The sequence below is a fragment of the Rhamphochromis sp. 'chilingali' genome (assembly GCF_963969265.1).
Source record: "Rhamphochromis sp. 'chilingali' genome assembly, chromosome: 11".
Classification (NCBI taxonomy): Eukaryota; Metazoa; Chordata; class Actinopteri; order Cichliformes; family Cichlidae; genus Rhamphochromis; species Rhamphochromis sp. 'chilingali'.
The window spans coordinates 29,860,104-29,879,350 of NC_137938.1; the positions used below are offsets into that span (position 1 = coordinate 29,860,104).

The window sequence follows — 19,247 nt, forward strand, 5'->3', positions numbered from 1 at the left end:
CTATCAATAAACAGCTGTTTCCATACGGTGTTGTCTTTGTTTTATTTATATTTGCAGGAAACTGAAGACAAATGAATTTGCTGGAGGCATCAAGGACTTTTTAAAATAAAAGAGCAAGCAAACTACATCATTGGTGACAAACCTACAGTCATTACAACAGTGCTTATTTGCAGAGACTGCAAACCCCGATCTAAATTATATAATCATAAATGAAGAAACAAAAACTCCATAATAATTATTATGATCACCACAAAGTACTGGACATACACATTTTCTTTACAGCACACTGTGGCAAAGATTAGATAAGATATTTCTGCTTTAAAAATAAATAAATAAGAATATGAGGAGATCGGAGACAGTGAATGGTTAATGACTCTGTGCAGGCAGGCAATTTAGGAATGCTAGCTTGCATATTTGGAACCCTTCATCTATAATTTAAGAGAACAGTGTCTTAATAAAAGGCCAGCATTGATTAAAAGTCTTAATCAGTGAAATTTAATAAAAAAATGTCTCATTTCTCATCATAAAGCTACAGGTAAAAATTATACCTGCATATTATTACCAGAACGGAAGAGCATCCAGTTAGAAAAACGTCAGGTCTTCACTTGTAGTTAAAACCAAACGTAATCTGAAGTTTCATCATCATGGTTTATTCATTTTGACAGAGAGATTCATTTGGGTTCAGTTCAGTTTAACAGTTAAAACTGAAGTGCTCCTTATAATGTATCATTCTTTGTTTCACAATGCCTTTCCCCTCTAGAGATGTCTGTACCTGTACAAAATTACTGTAGTTTGAGGCCTATAGTGGATTTTGCTCTGCTGATTATGAAACCATTTAAACACAGCTTACATAAACACTCTGCTGCTTCAGTCAACTTACTCCATCATTTTAAATGAGACAGCCAAACAAAACAAACCAAATTTCATAATAGGATTTTATAAACCTTTAGTCATTATATTTATATCCAAAGAAATTTTAATCTTCACAAAGAGATTATTTCTCCATTTCTTTCTTTTGTTTTCCACTTGACTTTTCCATAAACATCTTTACATACATTTAACAATGTACATTAAAAATTGCATATTTGCTATTCTGTGTTACATTGTTAAAATCAATCTGAGGTGCAATAAATACCAATTTAAATCAAAATTACAATCAATATCTATAGTTTCTTATGCAAAATGATAGGGTATAGGGAGTTATGGCTACAGTGTGTGTGCAAGTCTGAGAGATGACTCTATAAGACATGGTGTAAACTGACAGGTAGGAGGCTTCTTGGTTTGTTTAGATCAGGTATGAGGTTTGGTCTGTACTAAGTAAAAAGCTACACAATACAATGTTCTCAACTAGCTTCAGAAAATCTGAAGGCATGGTGCTTCAAAGGTAAAGATTGCTTCCATTAAGCTATTGCTCGCATTAAGGGTAACTTATGACTCTGTAATTGGAACTAAACCAGTACCAGGGACCAAACTCTGGACATCGTGGTTCCTGTGAATTTGGCCATTTATTAAAAAAAGAAGAAGAAAAAACCCTGTCTCTTGTGAGTTAATACATTCAATGGATAAGCAATGCTAAAATACTAAGTACTCCCTTAATGATTAATGGAAACAATACAGAAAACACAGCCTTTGATTTAACTTCATGTAGATTCATGTAGTCAGAGGTTGGGAACTGTTTTCTAACCTTCTATTAAGACAGTGTTCAGTCAGAGTGGCTGAGTGACGTGTGACAAAACTGCTTTTCATTTGTCAGTCTGGCTTTTCACTGCTGTTCAATACTTGAATGTGTGCCTGCTGGCAAAAGAATCATGCAGGATGTTTACTGTACAAACTAGAATCCCTTTCACCATCAATATACATCAAATTAATATATTATTGACACCATCATTATCAAGTTAGACTATTAGTGAGCTTTAATAATACACCACAGGTTCATCAAATGTCACTGAGTAGCACAACCAGATGGCTTGTCAGCATCACCTTTTGCCATTCAAACATTTGACGCAATCCTGTGAGAACAAAGCACAGACCTCTAGTGAGGCGATGCTGAAACTTCCCAAAGACCCCAGAAATCAGTGTCCAGTGATCTTTCAGCACAATTTGAATACACACACCCATTCATACATACACACATTGTCTATAGGAGATAACACTTTGGCCACTCACAAGCAAGTATGTTGTGCTTCAGGTCTGTATTTTCTAGTTGACTTGAATAATTTTGAAGACACACGTGCATTGTGGAAAAGAAGTAGAAAATGAGACACTTTGCGTTGGCCACAGTGGAAGAAATCCCCTCAGATCTCATTCTTACACCTACACGAAAAATGCCAGAATCAAGGTTCGACCTTTTTCAGAACTGGAAAGTATGTCGCTTAAATTTACAGACTTACTATCAGAAGTGATGGTGACTTTTTCCAGGTAAAATGAGAGGCTACTGTGTCACAGCACACATTAAATACAATTATGTGGAATCTAAAGGCATCTCCTTTTCTCATTTCTGACAGTTATCTTCTTAGGACACAACAAGATAGGAGAGGGTTCGCTCTCAGTACACAGACACACATAAAGATAAGACAACAAAAAGCAGTTACTCCTTGCCCTGATGCTTCGACTGGCAGCAGACACAGTGACAGTTAAAAGAATAGATGGAGAGCAAACAGTGAGACAGACACAACAGCAATCAAAAGGAGAAAAGAATAAAAATATGGCCACCGTTTAACGCTGTGTGTAGAGACAATGTACTGCAACTTGAACTAGGCTTGAAATTAACATGTGCTTTACATCGTCCAGTTGGTGTTGCTCAAAACCACCAGAAATACCAGTTTTTCCCTAATGGTGGTATGTGACGGGGGATCCCATGGAGGAGGGGCAGTCCATAGCAGCGGAAACTGCCACAGAGCAGAAGATTACATGTGATAAATTTGATAAAAATGAGGGGGGAACAAAAGAGTCATATGCAGAGTGAAATCCAGGAGAAGAGGTGGGGTTATTACACAGTTTACGGGGCAGATGATGTGTGTAATATAGGGCTGCCACTGCATCTCGCATAGCCGAGGGATCAGGGAAGGATCGCGATTCATTTGGCTTTGATTTCTGTGTAGTTGCTGCCGTCATCCCTCCTCCCTGAGGCCCCCTCCCTGGACCTTGCCCCGATAAACTCCAGGGAAGCGTAATTCAGCTCTTGCCTCTCCAGTCCCGCCATAGTGCCCACAGATTGATAATCCCCGTCTTCTCCCTGCAGACAGAAACACAGTTTAGCGGCAAAAATCAGCGGCAAGGTGCCAGTGACACCTCAGATTGCAGAAGAGCGCGACAGACACTAAAGAAAAGATGTTAGTGATTACTGGTCGACATACTGAGAGGGAGTCTGAGATGTTTCCTGTTAGACTGGCAGTTTGTGTTAGCAATGAGGCAGCCATGCAGAAGGCAGTATTGGAAACAAACAGCAGTGTACAGAACACAGAAGCTGATATGCGAGGAGATGCATCTGTCACTGAGGCTTGTGTTTTTTGGTTTTTTGTTTTAATGGGGATTTGTAGGGGAACCTTACCGTAGTCTCCTCTAGAATGGAGTTAAACTTTGAGCCCAACAGCTCTGTCTTAAGCTGTGCAAGAGTTAGGGGAGAGAAAAACACACAGAAAAACGCAGAGAAGCGATGAAAGCAAGAGAAAAACAGTGTTTGGAAAGGTCATGGTTGGAGCTACTAGACTGCTAGTGGGACAGATTCTTTCTGGTACCTCATTTCAGAGGTTAACATGGGGTCTTATCATGACTGTACGACTTTTTCATTACACAAAACTTTAACCCCAAACAATCTGAGAATGGTAATCCAACCCATCCTCAATCATAATCATAATCATTGACATCAACATGTCTCACCACTTTCTTCCTCAGATTTTGTTTGTCCTTCTTGACTGCGCTGTAGTACAAAGCTGGGTTCTCCAGGACCACGTCCTGCCTAGGGTTGCCATTCTCTCTGGGGGACGGAGTCACATAATCAGACTCGGTCTCGACTGCCACTAACGCAGGGCGACACGCCAAGCCTGGGCATCCATTTTAAAACAACAAGCTCTGTAAGGTTATGCTGGAGGCCAACCGTGGCTGTGAGTGACGTGGTTATTTTATGGGTTTAGTCGCTGAGATCACACCCACTTCAGGGCCAGAGAAAGCTTGCAAATTTGGTGGTCCAAATATGCCTTGAGGCTAAAATAAAGCACTTTGGTTAAGAGGGCTACTCGAGTTGTATTTAGCATAGCAGGTCAAGGATACAGAAGCAGTGTCAGAGCAGGGAATCGTGCCTGCAAAATATAAGGTTAGTCCAGCTTGCTAACCAACTCCACAAGGCAGCCAGTGTAGATCTCCAAGGATTTCAACAAGGACTTGTCACTGCAAATGAACTGAAATTGCTCAGGAGAAATAATTCTCACGTCCACATCAGTCCCACATTCACTCGTATACAGTGTGCAACGATGTGTTTTAGAATGGATGACTAGGCTTAAGTGTTTCCTTGGATTTCAGAAAACGCTTAGTAAGGAAGTTGACTACTCCTGCCTTGCAACGGCTTCTCCATTAGTTTGTCATTTATACTCACTTCTTGTTGTTGTGACCAACATATCTAACTGCTGCAATGATGAAGGCTATGACTGCCACTCCTCCAATGGTGCCGACTATAACTGCCATCATGTACTTTTCTGAAAACAGAGGTGGTAAAAACAAAAATGAAGGGGAGTGAATTACTGTAAACTTCATTGAGTAACACATGGAGAAACTGCCCACCGAGCTAACAAGCCATATACACTCACTGGCAGCTCTTTTAGATACACCTGTTCAACTGCTCATTACACAGATGTCTAAACAGCCAATCACATGACAGCAGTTCTGTGAATTTAAGACCATGTAGACATGTTTGAGTCAGCTTGCTCAAGTTCAAACCAAGCATCAGAATGGGGAAGAAAGGTGATTTTGTATTTCAGTGACTCCGAGTATTTCAGAAAGTCCTGACCTATGGGGATTTTCCCACACAACCATGTTCAAGGTTTACAGAGAAAGGTCAGAAAAGAAAATAAATTATCCAGTGAGTAGCAATTCTCTAAAAAAACAATGTGTTGTTCATGCTAGATGTCAGAGTGTAATGTCAGGTTGCTTTGTGCTGATAGGAAGCCAACAGTAACTAAATAAACACTCATTACAACCAAGGTAGAAGAGCACCTTTGAACATACTATCTTGAAGACGATAGACTACAGCAGCACAAGAACACACAATCAGCTAGAAACATGACTGAGGCTACAATACACAAAGAAATTGGAAAAAATGTCTGGTCTGATGAGTCTCAATTTCTGCTAAGGCATTTGGATGTTATGATCAGAATCTGCCCTGTGTCAGCAGTTCAGGCTGTGGCGGTGGTTCGATGGTGTGGGGGATATATTCTTGGCACACTCTGAGTTCTTGAACATTGTTTAAATGCCACAGCCTACCTGAGTATTGTTGCTGACCATGTTCATTCCTATGTGAGAACAGTGTACTCATCTTCTGATGGCTGCTTCTAGCAGGATAATGTCACAAAGCTCAAATCATCTAAAACAGGTTTCATGAGAGATGCTATCGTGTCAGTATGGAGCAAAACTTAGGAATATTTCCAGCAACTCCTGGGAATTAATGCTGGCCTGAAGACAAAAGGTGGTCCAACCTTGTATTATTTATACCTAATAAAGTAAGCAGTGGATGTCGTAAGTATTTATAGCATAGTCTAGAGGATTTAGGTATAGAAGAAAATATAAACGGAAGAAAAGAGACTTATTTTTTTAAACTGCTGACCATTGTGGAATTTTTAACTGCTAATCAAATAGGAGAAAACTGTGCTTTTTTTGTTCGGATCCATTTTCTGTAGCAAATCAATAAACATTTAATTTATGGAAAAGGGTCAATGTAAGTGGAATTGATTGAAAATTGACTACGGTGTTTAAGTTTATTGTAATTAGTAGAAAAGCACAAAAATTTCCATTGCCTTAAGCTTCATGACACATAACAGGAAATAGTCATAACCAGGCATTGCTTACGCGTAAAGTACAGATACTTTAAAGATACAGATGTCAGAAAATAACATCTGACATGTATTAAAATCTTTATTACAGGGAGTGCAGAATTATTAGGCAAATGAGTATTTTGTCCACATCATCCTCTTCATGCATGTTGTCTTACTCCAAGCTGTATAGGCTCGAAAGCCTACTACCAATTAAGCATATTAGGTGATGTGCATCTCTGTAATGAGAAGGGGTGTGGTCTAATGACATCAACACCCTATATCAGGTGTGCATAATTATTAGGCAACGTCCTTTCCTTTGGCAAAATGGGTCAAAAGAAGGACTTGACAGGCACAGAAAAGTCAAAAATAGTGAGATATCTTGCAGAGGGATGCAGCAGTCTCAAAATTGCAAAGCTTCTGAAGCGTGATCATCGAACAATCAAGCGTTTCATTCAAAATAGTCAACAGGGTCGCTAGAAGCGTGTGGAAAAACCAAGGCGCCAAATAACTGCCCATGAACTGAGAAAAGTCAAGCGTGCAGCTGCCAAGATGCCACTTGCCACCAGTTTGGCCATATTTCAGAGCTGCAACATCACTGGAGTGCCCAAAAGCACAAGGTGTGCAATACTCAGAGACATGGCCAAGGTAAGAAAGGCTGAAAGACGACCACCACTGAACAAGACACACAAGCTGAAACGTCAAGACTGGGCCAAGAAATATCCCAAGACTGGTTTTTCTAAGGTTTTATGGACTGATGAAATGAGAGTGAGTCTTGATGGGCCAGATGGATGGGCCCATGGCTGGATTGGTAATGGGCAGAGAGCTCCAGTCCGACTCAGACGCCAGCAAGGTGGAGGTGGAGTACTGGTTTGGGCTGGTATCATCAAAGATGAGCTTGTGGGGCCTTTTCGGGTTGAGGATGGAGTCAAGCTCAACTCCCAGTCCTACTGCCAGTTTCTGGAGGACACCTTCTTCAAGCTTCTTTTTCAATTATATATTTATTTTGTTTATTGATTTCATTGTATGCTTAAAGTATGGTTTTAACTGCTATCTCTGTTTTATTATTGGAAAGCACTTTGGTCAACTTTGTTGTTTTTAAAAGTGCTATATAAATAAAGTTGGATTGGATTGGATTGGTACAGGAAGAAGTCTGCATCCTTCAAGAAAAACATGATTTTCATGCAGGACAATGCTCCATCACACGCGTCCAAGTACTCCACAGCGTGGCTGGCAAGAAAGGGTATAAAAGAAGAAAAACTAATGACATGGCCTCCTTGTTCACCTGATCTGAACCCCATTGAGAACCTGTGGTCCATCATCAAATGTGAGATTTACAAGGAGGGAAAACAGTACACCTCTCTGAACAGTGTCTGGGAGGCTGTGGTTGCTGCTGCACGCAATGTTGATGGTGAACAGATCAAAACACTGACAGAATCCATGGATGGCAGGCTTTTGAGTGTCCTTGCAAAGAAAGGTGGCTATATTGGTCGCTGATTTGTTTTTGTTTTGTTTTTGAATGTCAGAAATGTATATTTGTGAATGTGGAGATATTATATTGGTTTCACTGGTAAAAATAAATAATTGAAATGGGTATATATTTGTTTTTTGTTAAGTTGCCTAATAATTATGCACAGTAATAGTCACCTGCACACACAGATATCCCCCTAAAATAGCTAAAACTAAAAACAAACTAAAAACTACTTCCAAAAACATTCAGCTTTGATATTAATGAGTTTTTTGGGTTCATTGAGAACATGGTTGTTGTTCAATAATAAAATTATTCCTCAAAAATACAACTTGCCTAATAATTCTGCACTCCCTGTGTAGTGTCATATCAATTTAAATAGGATGTGATAATAGTGACACATTACTTAGTGTCAAACTAAATACTAAGTAAAGTTGTCTACTCACTCTCTTGCTGCAGCTCCAGTAGTATGCTCTCTCTTCCATATGCATTGGAGATGCTGCAGTGGACGTTGACAGCAGGGCTGCCGTTGTCGACCCGTTCACCTTTCTCCCGTAGCTTGATCATTCCTGTGGACGTGTGCCCGTCTGTGTGCGTGTAGAAGTTGTACCGGCCGTCTGTTTCGTTGATGGTGATGTTCAGGTCAGGCAGGTAGAACTCGATAGTGGGTTCAGGGTTCCCTGTGGCCATGCAGACACACTGGACACCTTCCCTCACCACTGTGCACTTTGACTCCTCCAGAAGCACAGGGGCATCTAATGAGGGAGGGCAAGAGATGATTACATCAGATAGCTGTTGACTAGTAACAAATTATACTCCTTTGGTCAAGATTTCCTTTAACCTCCTAAGACCTGAACTCTTCCACGGCATGCATTTTTAATTTATCTTTGATATCCGATCACATTGGGACCCAATAAATGTAAAAACAAAGAATTACTAGATTTTTTTAACCTTATTTTTGTTTTTAAGAAAAATAAAAGCCACATATGAGGATATTCGTTTAAAATTTTGATAGAACAGTAGCAGTATAGTGTCCTCGTAAGTGGATATCAGGCCCTTGTAGAGCAAAATTTAGTATTTTGGTCTAAATAACCCAAAATGTGATGTCCACATATTTGGACGCCAGGTCCTAGGAGGTTAAAGTACGTTTTTACTCAAAGGAAATAAGAAGTTTTGTGGAATTCTACAAAGTGCAATTCACCATACAGATAGCACATTACCGTACATTGGAGGGTTACACAAACATATCTCTTGCTGCCATCATGCTTTATTCTTTGGCCTAGTTTTAGACTCCCTTTAAAAATATAATACAGAAAACTGACGCACTCACACTCGACAGTGATGTTGAGGGAGCTGCTGGCTCTCCCATGCTCATTCTCTGCCAGGCAGCGGTACTGTCCATCTCCCTGCGGTGTGATTTCCACAATCGTCAGCACTGACAGCTCATCCGCAGTGATGGTGCCCACCAGTTGCCCATCCTTCAGCCAGGTGAGGGTGGGTGCTGGGCTTCCCTGTGTGCTGCAGTGCAGGGCCAGAGTGGTACCCTCTACTACTGTAATGGAGTCATTTACCACAGGCTCATGGGGAGGATCTGCAACAAAGAAGAGAAAATGAATTTGTTATGTTTACTATTCATATAAGAAAACCTCTATCTTATAATTCTTACATAAGATCCTTCTTCATTTCAAAGGCACCAAATTAAATAAAACCCACAATATCTTTTTTTTTTCCTTTTGGACACACAGTGACCTAAATAAATAAACAGTGACTTTGATATATCTAAAAATATGCAGTACAGATTCTGAGCAGGTTTTTGTAGTACATTCATTTACTTGTCTCACCCAATGTTTGTACCAAAACAAAAAGAACATTTAAGCTCTATGGACCAGATACATTGATTTCCCAGGACATTTTATTGTGGTTTTAATGGTGGTTATTAAATGAAATCTTATCAGTAAAGTGGCAATGGTTTGGAAATCATTGAGCATCTATAACTTCTTGTTGTGAGTCCCTGTTTAGATCAACTGTATTATGAATCCACACGGGGGGTTGACATTCAAAAGATTTTCACTTATGCTTACAAATGCTGGGGTTGGGAGTCATTTGCTATCTCAAAAACTTACACTTTACAGCCAGGTAGAGTGAGGTGTTCATGATGCCATAGCCATTGTCCCCAACACAGGTGTAAATTCCCTCATTTGCAGGTGTCACATCATCTAGCATGAGCGAAACATTGGATGCTGTGTCCCACAGCAGCTCTTGGTCTCCAAACATCCAGGCGATCCTGGCAGGAGGGTTACTGTCTACCTCACAGTGCAGTGTCACAGAGCTGCCTTCCATCACCTCTGAAGAGGCATTCACCCACACAGAGCGTGGAGCATCTGCCAGGAAACATATAACAGGGAATTTATTTTCCAAGAACTCGAATGATGTCTGCAATTCACAGAATAACTGTCTCCTAAAAAATGATTTAATCTTTTCAATAAAAGAAATCAACAAATCGACAAATTTACACCCTCAAATAAAGGTTGAAAGGTAGCTCTTTAACTTGAGGGGACTTCAAAGCAAATTATATCTAAATAAAAGTGAAACATGCAGATTGATGTTTTGTACTAAATCCTGTACAAGCACCAGATATTGTTTTCAACCATGCTAGTGACAATTTTAGTCAGCAGTTAGCTGAAATGGTTCAGCAACTTTTAGATCGGTTTTTGCGAAACGAAAGTGAAGTGAACAATAGTTTATAATAAGAGTTCACACTTTGGTAATTTGAACTGGAATATTTTGTACTATTTCATAATAGTGGGATTACTGCTACTTCAGATTTGTCAGTGTTAAGAAGGTTTATTCATCTATCACAATAGGAACAGAACAGAAACTGCAAAGATGCTGTCTTGATCTGAGGTCATTCCATACATGAGATTTAGATGAAAAAAAGAGTCGTAGGCTATTGATTTCTTGTCATCCTCAGTGACTACTTAAATACTGTCATAGCACCTTTGAAATCAGCTGTACTATGTCTCCGTGTTAACTAACAATTCATTTTAGGCTCTTCGGTTATTTTTTTCTAAACCATACAAATATATCTTAATGCATGTTCAATCATCCAGGTAAGGGAATCCCAGAAAACTGAATCCAGAATCAACTTTCTGACATAAAGATATGCTTGAGTTTTGTGATCTCTGAGAAAAAGATCCACTTCAACTCACTTCACTGCAAACTGTCAGGCTCAACATCCCGTTTGAAGCCATACTAACATAGTGGAATGCTTTTCAGTCTTTCAGTTTGATGTTTTTATTTTTTTACTTACACTTGACGTCTAGAGAAATGAGCCTCTCATAGGCTAGTGTTGTGTTGGGGTAATAGACCCTGCAACCTAGAAGCTGCCCATTGTGCATGGGCCTGGGTGTGAAGGTGAGGGTGTTGGAGAGGACTGCTGTGTTGCTTTCTTCCACGAGGTCAGTGCTGAATTCTGGGTCGGGCAGGTAGTCCGTGTACATCCACTGGATTTCTGGAGTCATGTCTGGGCAATTATCAGGAGCATAGCATGTAAGCTCCAAGCTCTCGTCACTAACAATCTCCTCTGGTACATCGATGTTGGGCTGATCTGGAGACAGAAATATAAAAGGAAAATATGATTGTTATGGCTTTTTTAATAGCTATAAATTTTCAACTATAAAACGACTTCCGATCGTCCTGTCATCAGTCACTTACCCAGAACCTTGAGCTCAGTGAAATCGGGGTATGTATAGATGTTGGCTCCACCGAGATCTGCACGAAAGTAGTATCTCCCCGAGTGCTCGGTGCCAATGTTGTTGATGAGCAGAGTGCAATTCCTCTGGTGCAGATCTCCCAGCAGCTTGGTTCGGCCCTTGTAGCTCTCATGCACAACGTCTGTACGTGATTTAAAGACTACAGGAGGGAAGAGTTGTGGGTAGGGCTGCCCAAAATACCAGATACCATGAATGCCACGGCTCGGCCTTATTCCAGACGGATACATAAAGGTGCAGGGGATGACCACACAGGAATTTGTCATGGCTGAGATATCCCGAGGTAACCAAACATTCCACTGGCAACTGGCATCTGGGGGAAGAGACAGAAGCTCAGTGGACTCTTCAACATACAGGATACACATAGGAATATTACCTGTCTATCATCATAAAAATATAGAAGTAAAGGAATTTATTACCACTGATGAACAACAGCAGTGGTAGGAGCAGCTCTAAACACCACATGGTCTCTGCTCAATACTGGACCATAGACCTCTGAAACAGACGCCATGCTGTCAGTCATCAACAGAAAAACATACACATACACACAAATATCACGTTTCCACCACTGATGCTGCTGCATGACTCACACGCCGCACAGGCCTCTAAAAAACAAATTCAAGATGTTCTTAATGTTTCACAGTTTCTTGGTTTTATAGTATATCATAGCAATCCTCTATCAAAAACCCCAATGTGGAACTTTGCAGTAAAACTAAGAAAAACAAAGATCAGAGTATCAGTTGTATCAAAGTCCCACAGGTTTTACTTTTTTGTCCGGCACAAAACATGACATGACATTTCTGCAATACTTAGTGTGCAACATGGACCACACGTTACAGTATACGGACTGAAAAGTGTCATTAACATCCAAAAAGATAATACATTCCTTCTTACTATACTGTGAATACTATAGAAAAATATAATAATGTCAACGTCCTTTCTGTCATGTCCTACATTTAAAAGATGCAGAGCTAACACTAACTTGAGCTATGTCTATGAATATGTATATTAAGTGCAGATAGTGCTGCTTGCAAAGGCTCAGTCACAAGTTGAAAACTGCTCATATGGAGAGTTTTGGCTTTTTATCAGATTGGGTTGTGGTGTGAACATTCTTAGAAAGAAAAAGCACCTCGTATACAAGAAGTAAAAATAGGTATTACTGTTTTGAACTACTGTGGTTTTACCTTGAAATACGGATGGTTAAAATGAATGGAACCTCTGAGAACAAATCTTCAGCAGTTCCACTAGAGGGTGTTCACTCACACCCAGACAGCTTGACAGCCTCCTTCTCTGTGGAAAGAAAGAAAGAGAGAAAGAAAGAAAGAAAATACCAGTGACATCAGCATTGCCAGGCGATTACAGCACTCGCAGCCCCCTCGCTTGCACAGACCAATAGTAAGTCACACAAACACAGCATCAGTCAGCACCTGTTTGCTCCCCCTCAGTAGAGTCACTCTCATTATGGTTGCCATACGTAAGCCGATTCAGTGAATGGCTCTCACTGTTTCCTGAGCCTTGACACAAAGCCAAACTCCAGTCACCACACATCATGTCATTAGTGGATTACTGGTACTTTCTGTGCTGTACTACAAATCAATCCGAATAGACAATATTCACTTATCAAAGCGTATGAAAACAAGTGAGATAATGAAAAAGTGAGAAACAAAAGCACATTACCACAGAAGAATCAAGCTGTTTGTGTTGTTTACTTCCTTTGCTCACTATATAGTCTGGAATATCAACCCTCAGGTTGAAATAAATCAGTCCATATAAATTTTCATCACATCTATTATGAGCTCTAATGAATAATATTAAAGTACCACTGAACAGCTACCCTGAAGTACCCCTGAGCAAAGTACCGTCCCTACACACTGCTCCCACTGCTTCACTGAGTGAATGGGTCAAATGCAGAGAGAGTAATTTCCCCATGGGGATCAATAAAGTATACATCATTATCATTATTATTATCATTATTATTATTATTATTATTATTATTATTATTATTATTATTATTATATTTCTATATAAATTCAATCTGTCATTTTTATTTTATTGGCAATACATGCACTGCAAATGCAAAAATAGCTGAGGTTTGATATCCTAATAAAATCATGGCCATTTCGAGTACTGGGGTCAGAATTCAAATATACATCCCATTACTGTGGTGCTCAGAAGGTAATAAAAAATGCTTTGTCCTTAAATTCACCACCAAACAGCAATCAAACTCAAAAAAAAAGGAAACAGACTGCAAGAAAAAGCTCATATTACTGAATCTTACCCTTTCTAATTCAACTGAAATAGTCATGTTGACATGTAATAACACATGTTAATAAAGGCTTGTTGGACTATTTCTCTGTTATTTTTAGATATATTTGCCTTTATTTTCCAGTACGCTGTTGAGATGCATAGTAGAGAGGGAAGGAAGATGCCATGCAGTAAAAGTGGCATGTGCTCTGACCCCCATATTGAGGCTTTTACATTAAATTATGCACCATAATGTCTGCATATTGCTCCTCTCTGAGATGATAAATAGCCAGTTTCTCATAAGCCTGGAGTTTTCATATGCTTGCAATGTACTCTGAAATTATCATAATTCACTCATTTACAATCCAAAGTGCAATATAATGCCATTATATTTGTATTATTTACTTTGAGTTCACAGTTGTTTTCTTATTCCTAAAGAAATCTATTTGTCTAAATGTGGCATACAAATGAGATGTACACCAGTATAATGACGGTTAGTTTGGACGTAGAATAAATGCCTGTAGAAGGAGAAGCAGCGGATTTCAGCCTCACGATGCAGCAGCCGGTGTGTGCAGATGGCGGGTCTGAGAGTGGATTGTGTTTTAGAGCTTCGTGATTAACACATCCCAACATCCCCCAGAGAATCCTTGACCAATATTAGCCTTGTTGTTAGAGAGAAGGGAAAATTCAGTTGATTTTACACTGAAAAAAGCACTGGATGTGCCACTTATCATGCAGTCCAATAATTAGTCAGTCACAGTCACAAATTCCTAGGAGCATGAGGATGTAATTTTATTTTTACACTTTATATTTAAATTTGCCTGTGATCTTTAAACCTACCGTATCTGGTTATTTTGGGCACCTGGAAGCAGTGGACCCAGGTTGGGAACACAGTATTATCATGAAGTTGTTACCAAATATTTAATCATTTTCATTTCTGGTAAACTAGCATAATCATTTGAATTTGATTTTCTGGCCACCTGGTAAATGTAATCCCAATGGTGTCTCTTGTTTAGCTATGTTTTTGATTCTAGTCCTGAGGGAAATTACTCTTCAGTTTCTAAACACTCTGCTGTCCACTATGCTAACCAACTTGATGCAAATTGTGTGTGGTGTAAAGCTGAGGGATTTTTAAACTTTTTTTTAGCAAAAAAACCAAAACAAAAAAACAACAGCTGCCTGCTGCAACTGAAAGCTGTGCTATTGAGAGTGATGAAAGTCAACCTAAACAGTCTCAGAACTGCACAAGCAAATTATAAACTCTGAGTAAGTGAGAGGACCTTTTTTTTTTAATATATATTTCAGCTACCAAAAAACCCAAATATCTATATTGTAGAAAGGGTCAGACTTTGAATTCTTGGCCAATAATGTCACACTGTTGCCTGGGACAATTCAAACTTTTCTCCAAAGTTGCATCAACCTCAGACATCTGCACTGCAACAAAAAGCCAAGAGCTAAGTAAGTGTGTCCAGGGTGAGAGGCCATGCATCAGCAACATAGGAGAGAATAGAGCACAGCAGCTGGGCAGGGCCACTGACACCACCACCAACCTTACCAACAATGGCTTTATTGATGGGATGGACAAATGGCTGGCACAGAGCATAGCATACGTGTGCACACTTTTATATACACGACTCACGCAATGCACACAGAAAACACTTACCTCATAACAGCCTCAGCACCAGGCTCCTGCTGCCTCCCAGCCTTGACTTTTTCTTCGTCTTTCCTTTGTTTTTGCTCTCCCCGAGTTGGTTTTCTTGCCCTGCTTCCCAGATGCCACTGTCTGTGGGAAAGGATAGAAAATGGAGATAAAAAGATATGTTGAAGCAGACAAGGGGAAGGGGAAGAGAGGAGTCTGTGTGAGCTCTGGTTTACATGTGTTGTGGGCAGATCTGAATATGTGTACTGCAGGCCCACTCAGCATTCCTTTACTTTCCACCACTTCCATGCACTGTCCTATGTGCCTTGATGCCCTGAACTTTGAGCCTACATTATGCTTCAACCTCTGAGACTTCTTGACATTTCTTGAACTTTGTTCACACAGACTTGTTGTTGTGACTGAGACACAAGGGCCAAAGCTGCTTGGTGAAGGAAAGATGACTCATTATTGGTTTAGTAAAACAACATTTAAACTTTTGGGAGAACATGAAACTTGAAACTTGATGTTAGTTTCGCTTTGATGTTAGGGTTCATTTGTGTTCACCATGACTGCATAATCAATGCAACCGTTTTCCAGATGTGTGTGGGAAAGCATAGAGTAATAGTCTAAAGCGCACAATTCAATTTGTGAAAACCATGTCTAAATGAATTTAAATTTCTGAAATTAAGAGTCCTCGGGGCATGATCATTGATCTTTCCAGCCTTATGCAAATCTGCATTAATATTTTCCCTACTAAGGAATGTTAGTAGGCAGTAGTGCAAGCGTATAAATATAACAAAGGCAAGTTGTCTCTCCAGTATGGAAGTTTTTTTTTCTCACCCTTATTGTTATATGTAGAGTGAGTCACTGTTCAAGAGCCATTAAGCCACAGGCCAAGTCATGGCATTGAAGGAGTTGTGGATAACCTCAAGGGAATCCCTCTAGAAACAGACTGGAGAGAGTCTGAAGAAGACAGTGTTGCATTGATGCTATGGAGCTATGTACAAATGAATGCACAGCATGCCATAACCCCTACACACACATGCAGCATAAGGCATGCCAGCACACTCCACAGTGTGGGGTGCGGAGCTATGCGACCTTCCTCTGCTTCCCTTGGTGCTGGTTGTAAGCTGAGCATGCTCCATTGTGCTGCTGGGACTCTAATCATTGCCTATACAGTGCATGCATATTAAAGACTCAAAGGGTAACTTATTAAAATGTATCACATTTCTTCTCTGGTTATTTATTTATCTCAAAAAAGAAGCAGAGGGAACTTTACAGAGAAGCAATTAAAAATAGTTTAAATGTAAAAGATAACTCTCAGTAATCAAACATGTTTAGCTTCATCTAATCTGTGTGATGCTTTGTGCAAAAGGTCCTTTTCTAATATCTGAGGCAATCAAACTTCAACGTAATCATTTATTCCCCATCACACTTCGGGGATACAGATGCTATCTAAACAATCAGTTCTGCTAAATCAGGCCACGCCACCTTTGATGAGTCATTTTATATTACTGAAATTGCTCACACAAACCAAAAGGTTTACACGAACACCCCGCTTTGCCAAGAAGAACATTTTCATTGTAAATATCGTCTGCACCACATCTATACGAGCATCACCAGAGCTCTTGGACAGAGAGAAAAAGAATGGGAACCTTGTGTGCAGAACACTGCTCATTGTCCAAGTGAGAAACTGAAGGAATTTTTCCGGAACAGGCCCGCTCACAGCTTGTGCTTTGCTGCTTGCCTGTGACGCGCGTTGATCCACCACAAGCTAAGGCTCCCACCAAAATACTCAGAAGAGCAGATGGTCTTAAAACATGGCTGCTCCCCCTCCCACACATGGCGCGCTGAGCTGCGATGAGCCCAGCGCACCACACACACACACACACACACACTCATGTGCACAAGATACAAACATAAACACTGAGATATGCCAACATCCAGTCACACATTCTGTCCAAGGTACTGCAGAGTGTTGGCATAAGTAAAAGACTGGACTTATGTATGGCTCATACATAAGGCTCATCATGTATGTACTTATTTTAGTGTTTAGGTACATTTTAGCTATGCTTTACTCTTATCTGAAGTTTTTTGCAGGAAACTTCTGCTGGCAGTATCATATACCCAAAAGTGAGAAACCACAGAAAGATGGCCTGTGTTTTTCCCGGTATTTGCATGAGTTTGTGGGTGTGTACCATCACTTTCATCTCAAACAACACACAGAGATAGATTACAATTATAAATGGAGGCTTTTACCAAGAGCAAAACACACGCACAGGATATTAAAGCAAGCTTTATTTGGCAGACCACCAACATACTAAGAGACCAGGAGCACCAATAGCTTATCTTTCTCTGCTACCTGGCAAAACCAACTACTGGCAATCCCCATCCCTGTGTGCAGATGGTAAGCCACAGGCCTTCTCTCTTTACAGCGTTCTCCCTTCCGCTCTGAACAAAAGGGGGCGACAAACAGTGCCATCACCTGTTCAGCCACACAGACAATGCATATGTGAATCCATCTTAATGCTTCCTAAAACCTTCCATTTGACTTGATGTCCTGAAACAGTGTGTATAAAATGCCAGGTGTGGATTTAGTAAAAATCAGGCTAGTTTAGATTAATCAGAAAATTTCTAAATTGCGACAGTTTAATTGGAAGGACAAAATTTTCACATATCCATTACACCTAGAAGTGTCACAAAGTTTAAGGTGAGAAATTCAAATGTTTCTTGACAGCCGGTGTGATTTAGCATAAATTAATATCTCTTTGTGGCTCTGCGATCTTCTTTAAAAATCACTAATTGGTATATAATTAACCAACATTATGCTCTCCTCAACTCCTGAAGCAGCACTCTGAATTATATGAGAAACACATTTGGTTAAACATGATTGTTTCCACTTTTCTCTTAAAAAAAACAAAACATCCTCTTTGAGATTCAAGGAATCACTCCAGCTCCTCGCAGTCTCATTACAGAAACCATATACATCCAAACTACTGTTAAATGACTTGTAAAAATGTTTTGCTTGGTGTGTAATCGAAGAATCTTCTACCTGGCATCACATGTCTGATTAGACACCGTAATATGTTGTGGCATTTGCAGGAACAGCTCAGTGCTAATGGCACAGGCAGTAAAATCTGTCCAGTAATAATTGGCTGGGCTTTTAGCATCCCCCGCTAATGTTCAAAACACACACACTCACTCATCCATGCACGCTTACACATCATCACAAACACGTTCAATCACGCAAGCGCTCATAGAGGTGTACACATGCATAGACACACACTCATTACCTAACTTGGTCTAACTTGTGATTCATACAGCACATCTCACTTTTTTCACACCCTCGGTCACTCATCACATCATTTATGAACGCTCACGCAAGCAAGCGCTCATTCACCGTGTCCGTAAGTGTTTGACCTTAAAAAACAAAATTGTTAAAATCAGATTAATGGACTGATTAAATAAAATTCAATCCCCATGTGAAGAAATCTGTATCCTGTTGCTTTTTCTCTCAGGAAAAGATAAAAACCTCAAAAGAGGATAAAAATCACAAATAAAAACTGCTCCTCACCTGTGTAGGTGACCACAGTCGACCTCCAAACGTTCAATAGCTCCTGTATGAGCAGCTTCAGCAGCCACACTCACATGCAAAGCATCGCACCACCAAGACCTCTCGCCACCCTCTGTACCAAGCCCCAACAGTGGGGAATAAAGTGCTCTGCCCACCACCACCATCACAACCATCATCACCAACAACACCCCCCACCCCCCGCCCATCTCAAAATGAGTCCTTCAGTGTAGCAGCATTGTTCCCAAGCTTTGCCCCAAGGCTCAGCCATTCATAAATACACATGGGGCCACAAAGGGCCACTCTGTTCCACCTCACCCTGACAAATACGGGTGAGACTTTGAGCTCCAAGGCCTTTCTGTCCAACATGATGACTTGGTTTAGGTTGGATGGAACTGAGCATATTTGATCATTTTGGATTGATGGAGAGGCGATCCACTTCTTTCTGGGTGTCAGTGTAGCACAAGGCAGGAAATGAGTTTGGGAGGGAGGCTGAATAAGAGGGGTATGAGTGAAAAGAGAAAGGAATCCTATG

The 19,247-nt window shown here is 40.3% G+C and overlaps 1 protein-coding gene across 3 annotated transcripts; it reads right to left on the minus strand.

Annotated features, from left to right (window-relative positions):
- Window positions 1-4: 4 nt before the first annotated feature.
- On the minus strand, window positions 5-18,842 carry mag (myelin associated glycoprotein). Of its 3 annotated transcripts, XM_080896035.1 has the most exons (13): window positions 18,716-18,842; window positions 15,166-15,285; window positions 12,443-12,548; window positions 11,678-11,753; window positions 11,203-11,571; window positions 10,799-11,095; window positions 9,612-9,869; window positions 8,819-9,079; window positions 7,935-8,243; window positions 4,592-4,691; window positions 3,880-3,976; window positions 3,551-3,604; window positions 5-3,235 (listed from the first exon to the last, which is right to left on the minus strand). In XM_080896035.1, exons 4-13 carry the CDS (start codon window positions 11,721-11,723, stop codon window positions 3,077-3,079), a joined length of 1,950 nt encoding a protein of 649 aa, XP_080752161.1. In that variant the 5' UTR covers window positions 11,724-11,753; window positions 12,443-12,548; window positions 15,166-15,285; window positions 18,716-18,842; the 3' UTR covers window positions 5-3,076. The 3 variants fall into 3 exon arrangements, with proteins under 3 accessions (XP_080752161.1, XP_080752162.1, XP_080752163.1); XM_080896036.1 differs by lacking the exon at window positions 3,551-3,604; XM_080896037.1 differs by lacking the exons at window positions 3,551-3,604; window positions 3,880-3,976.
- Window positions 18,843-19,247: the final 405 nt, after the last annotated feature.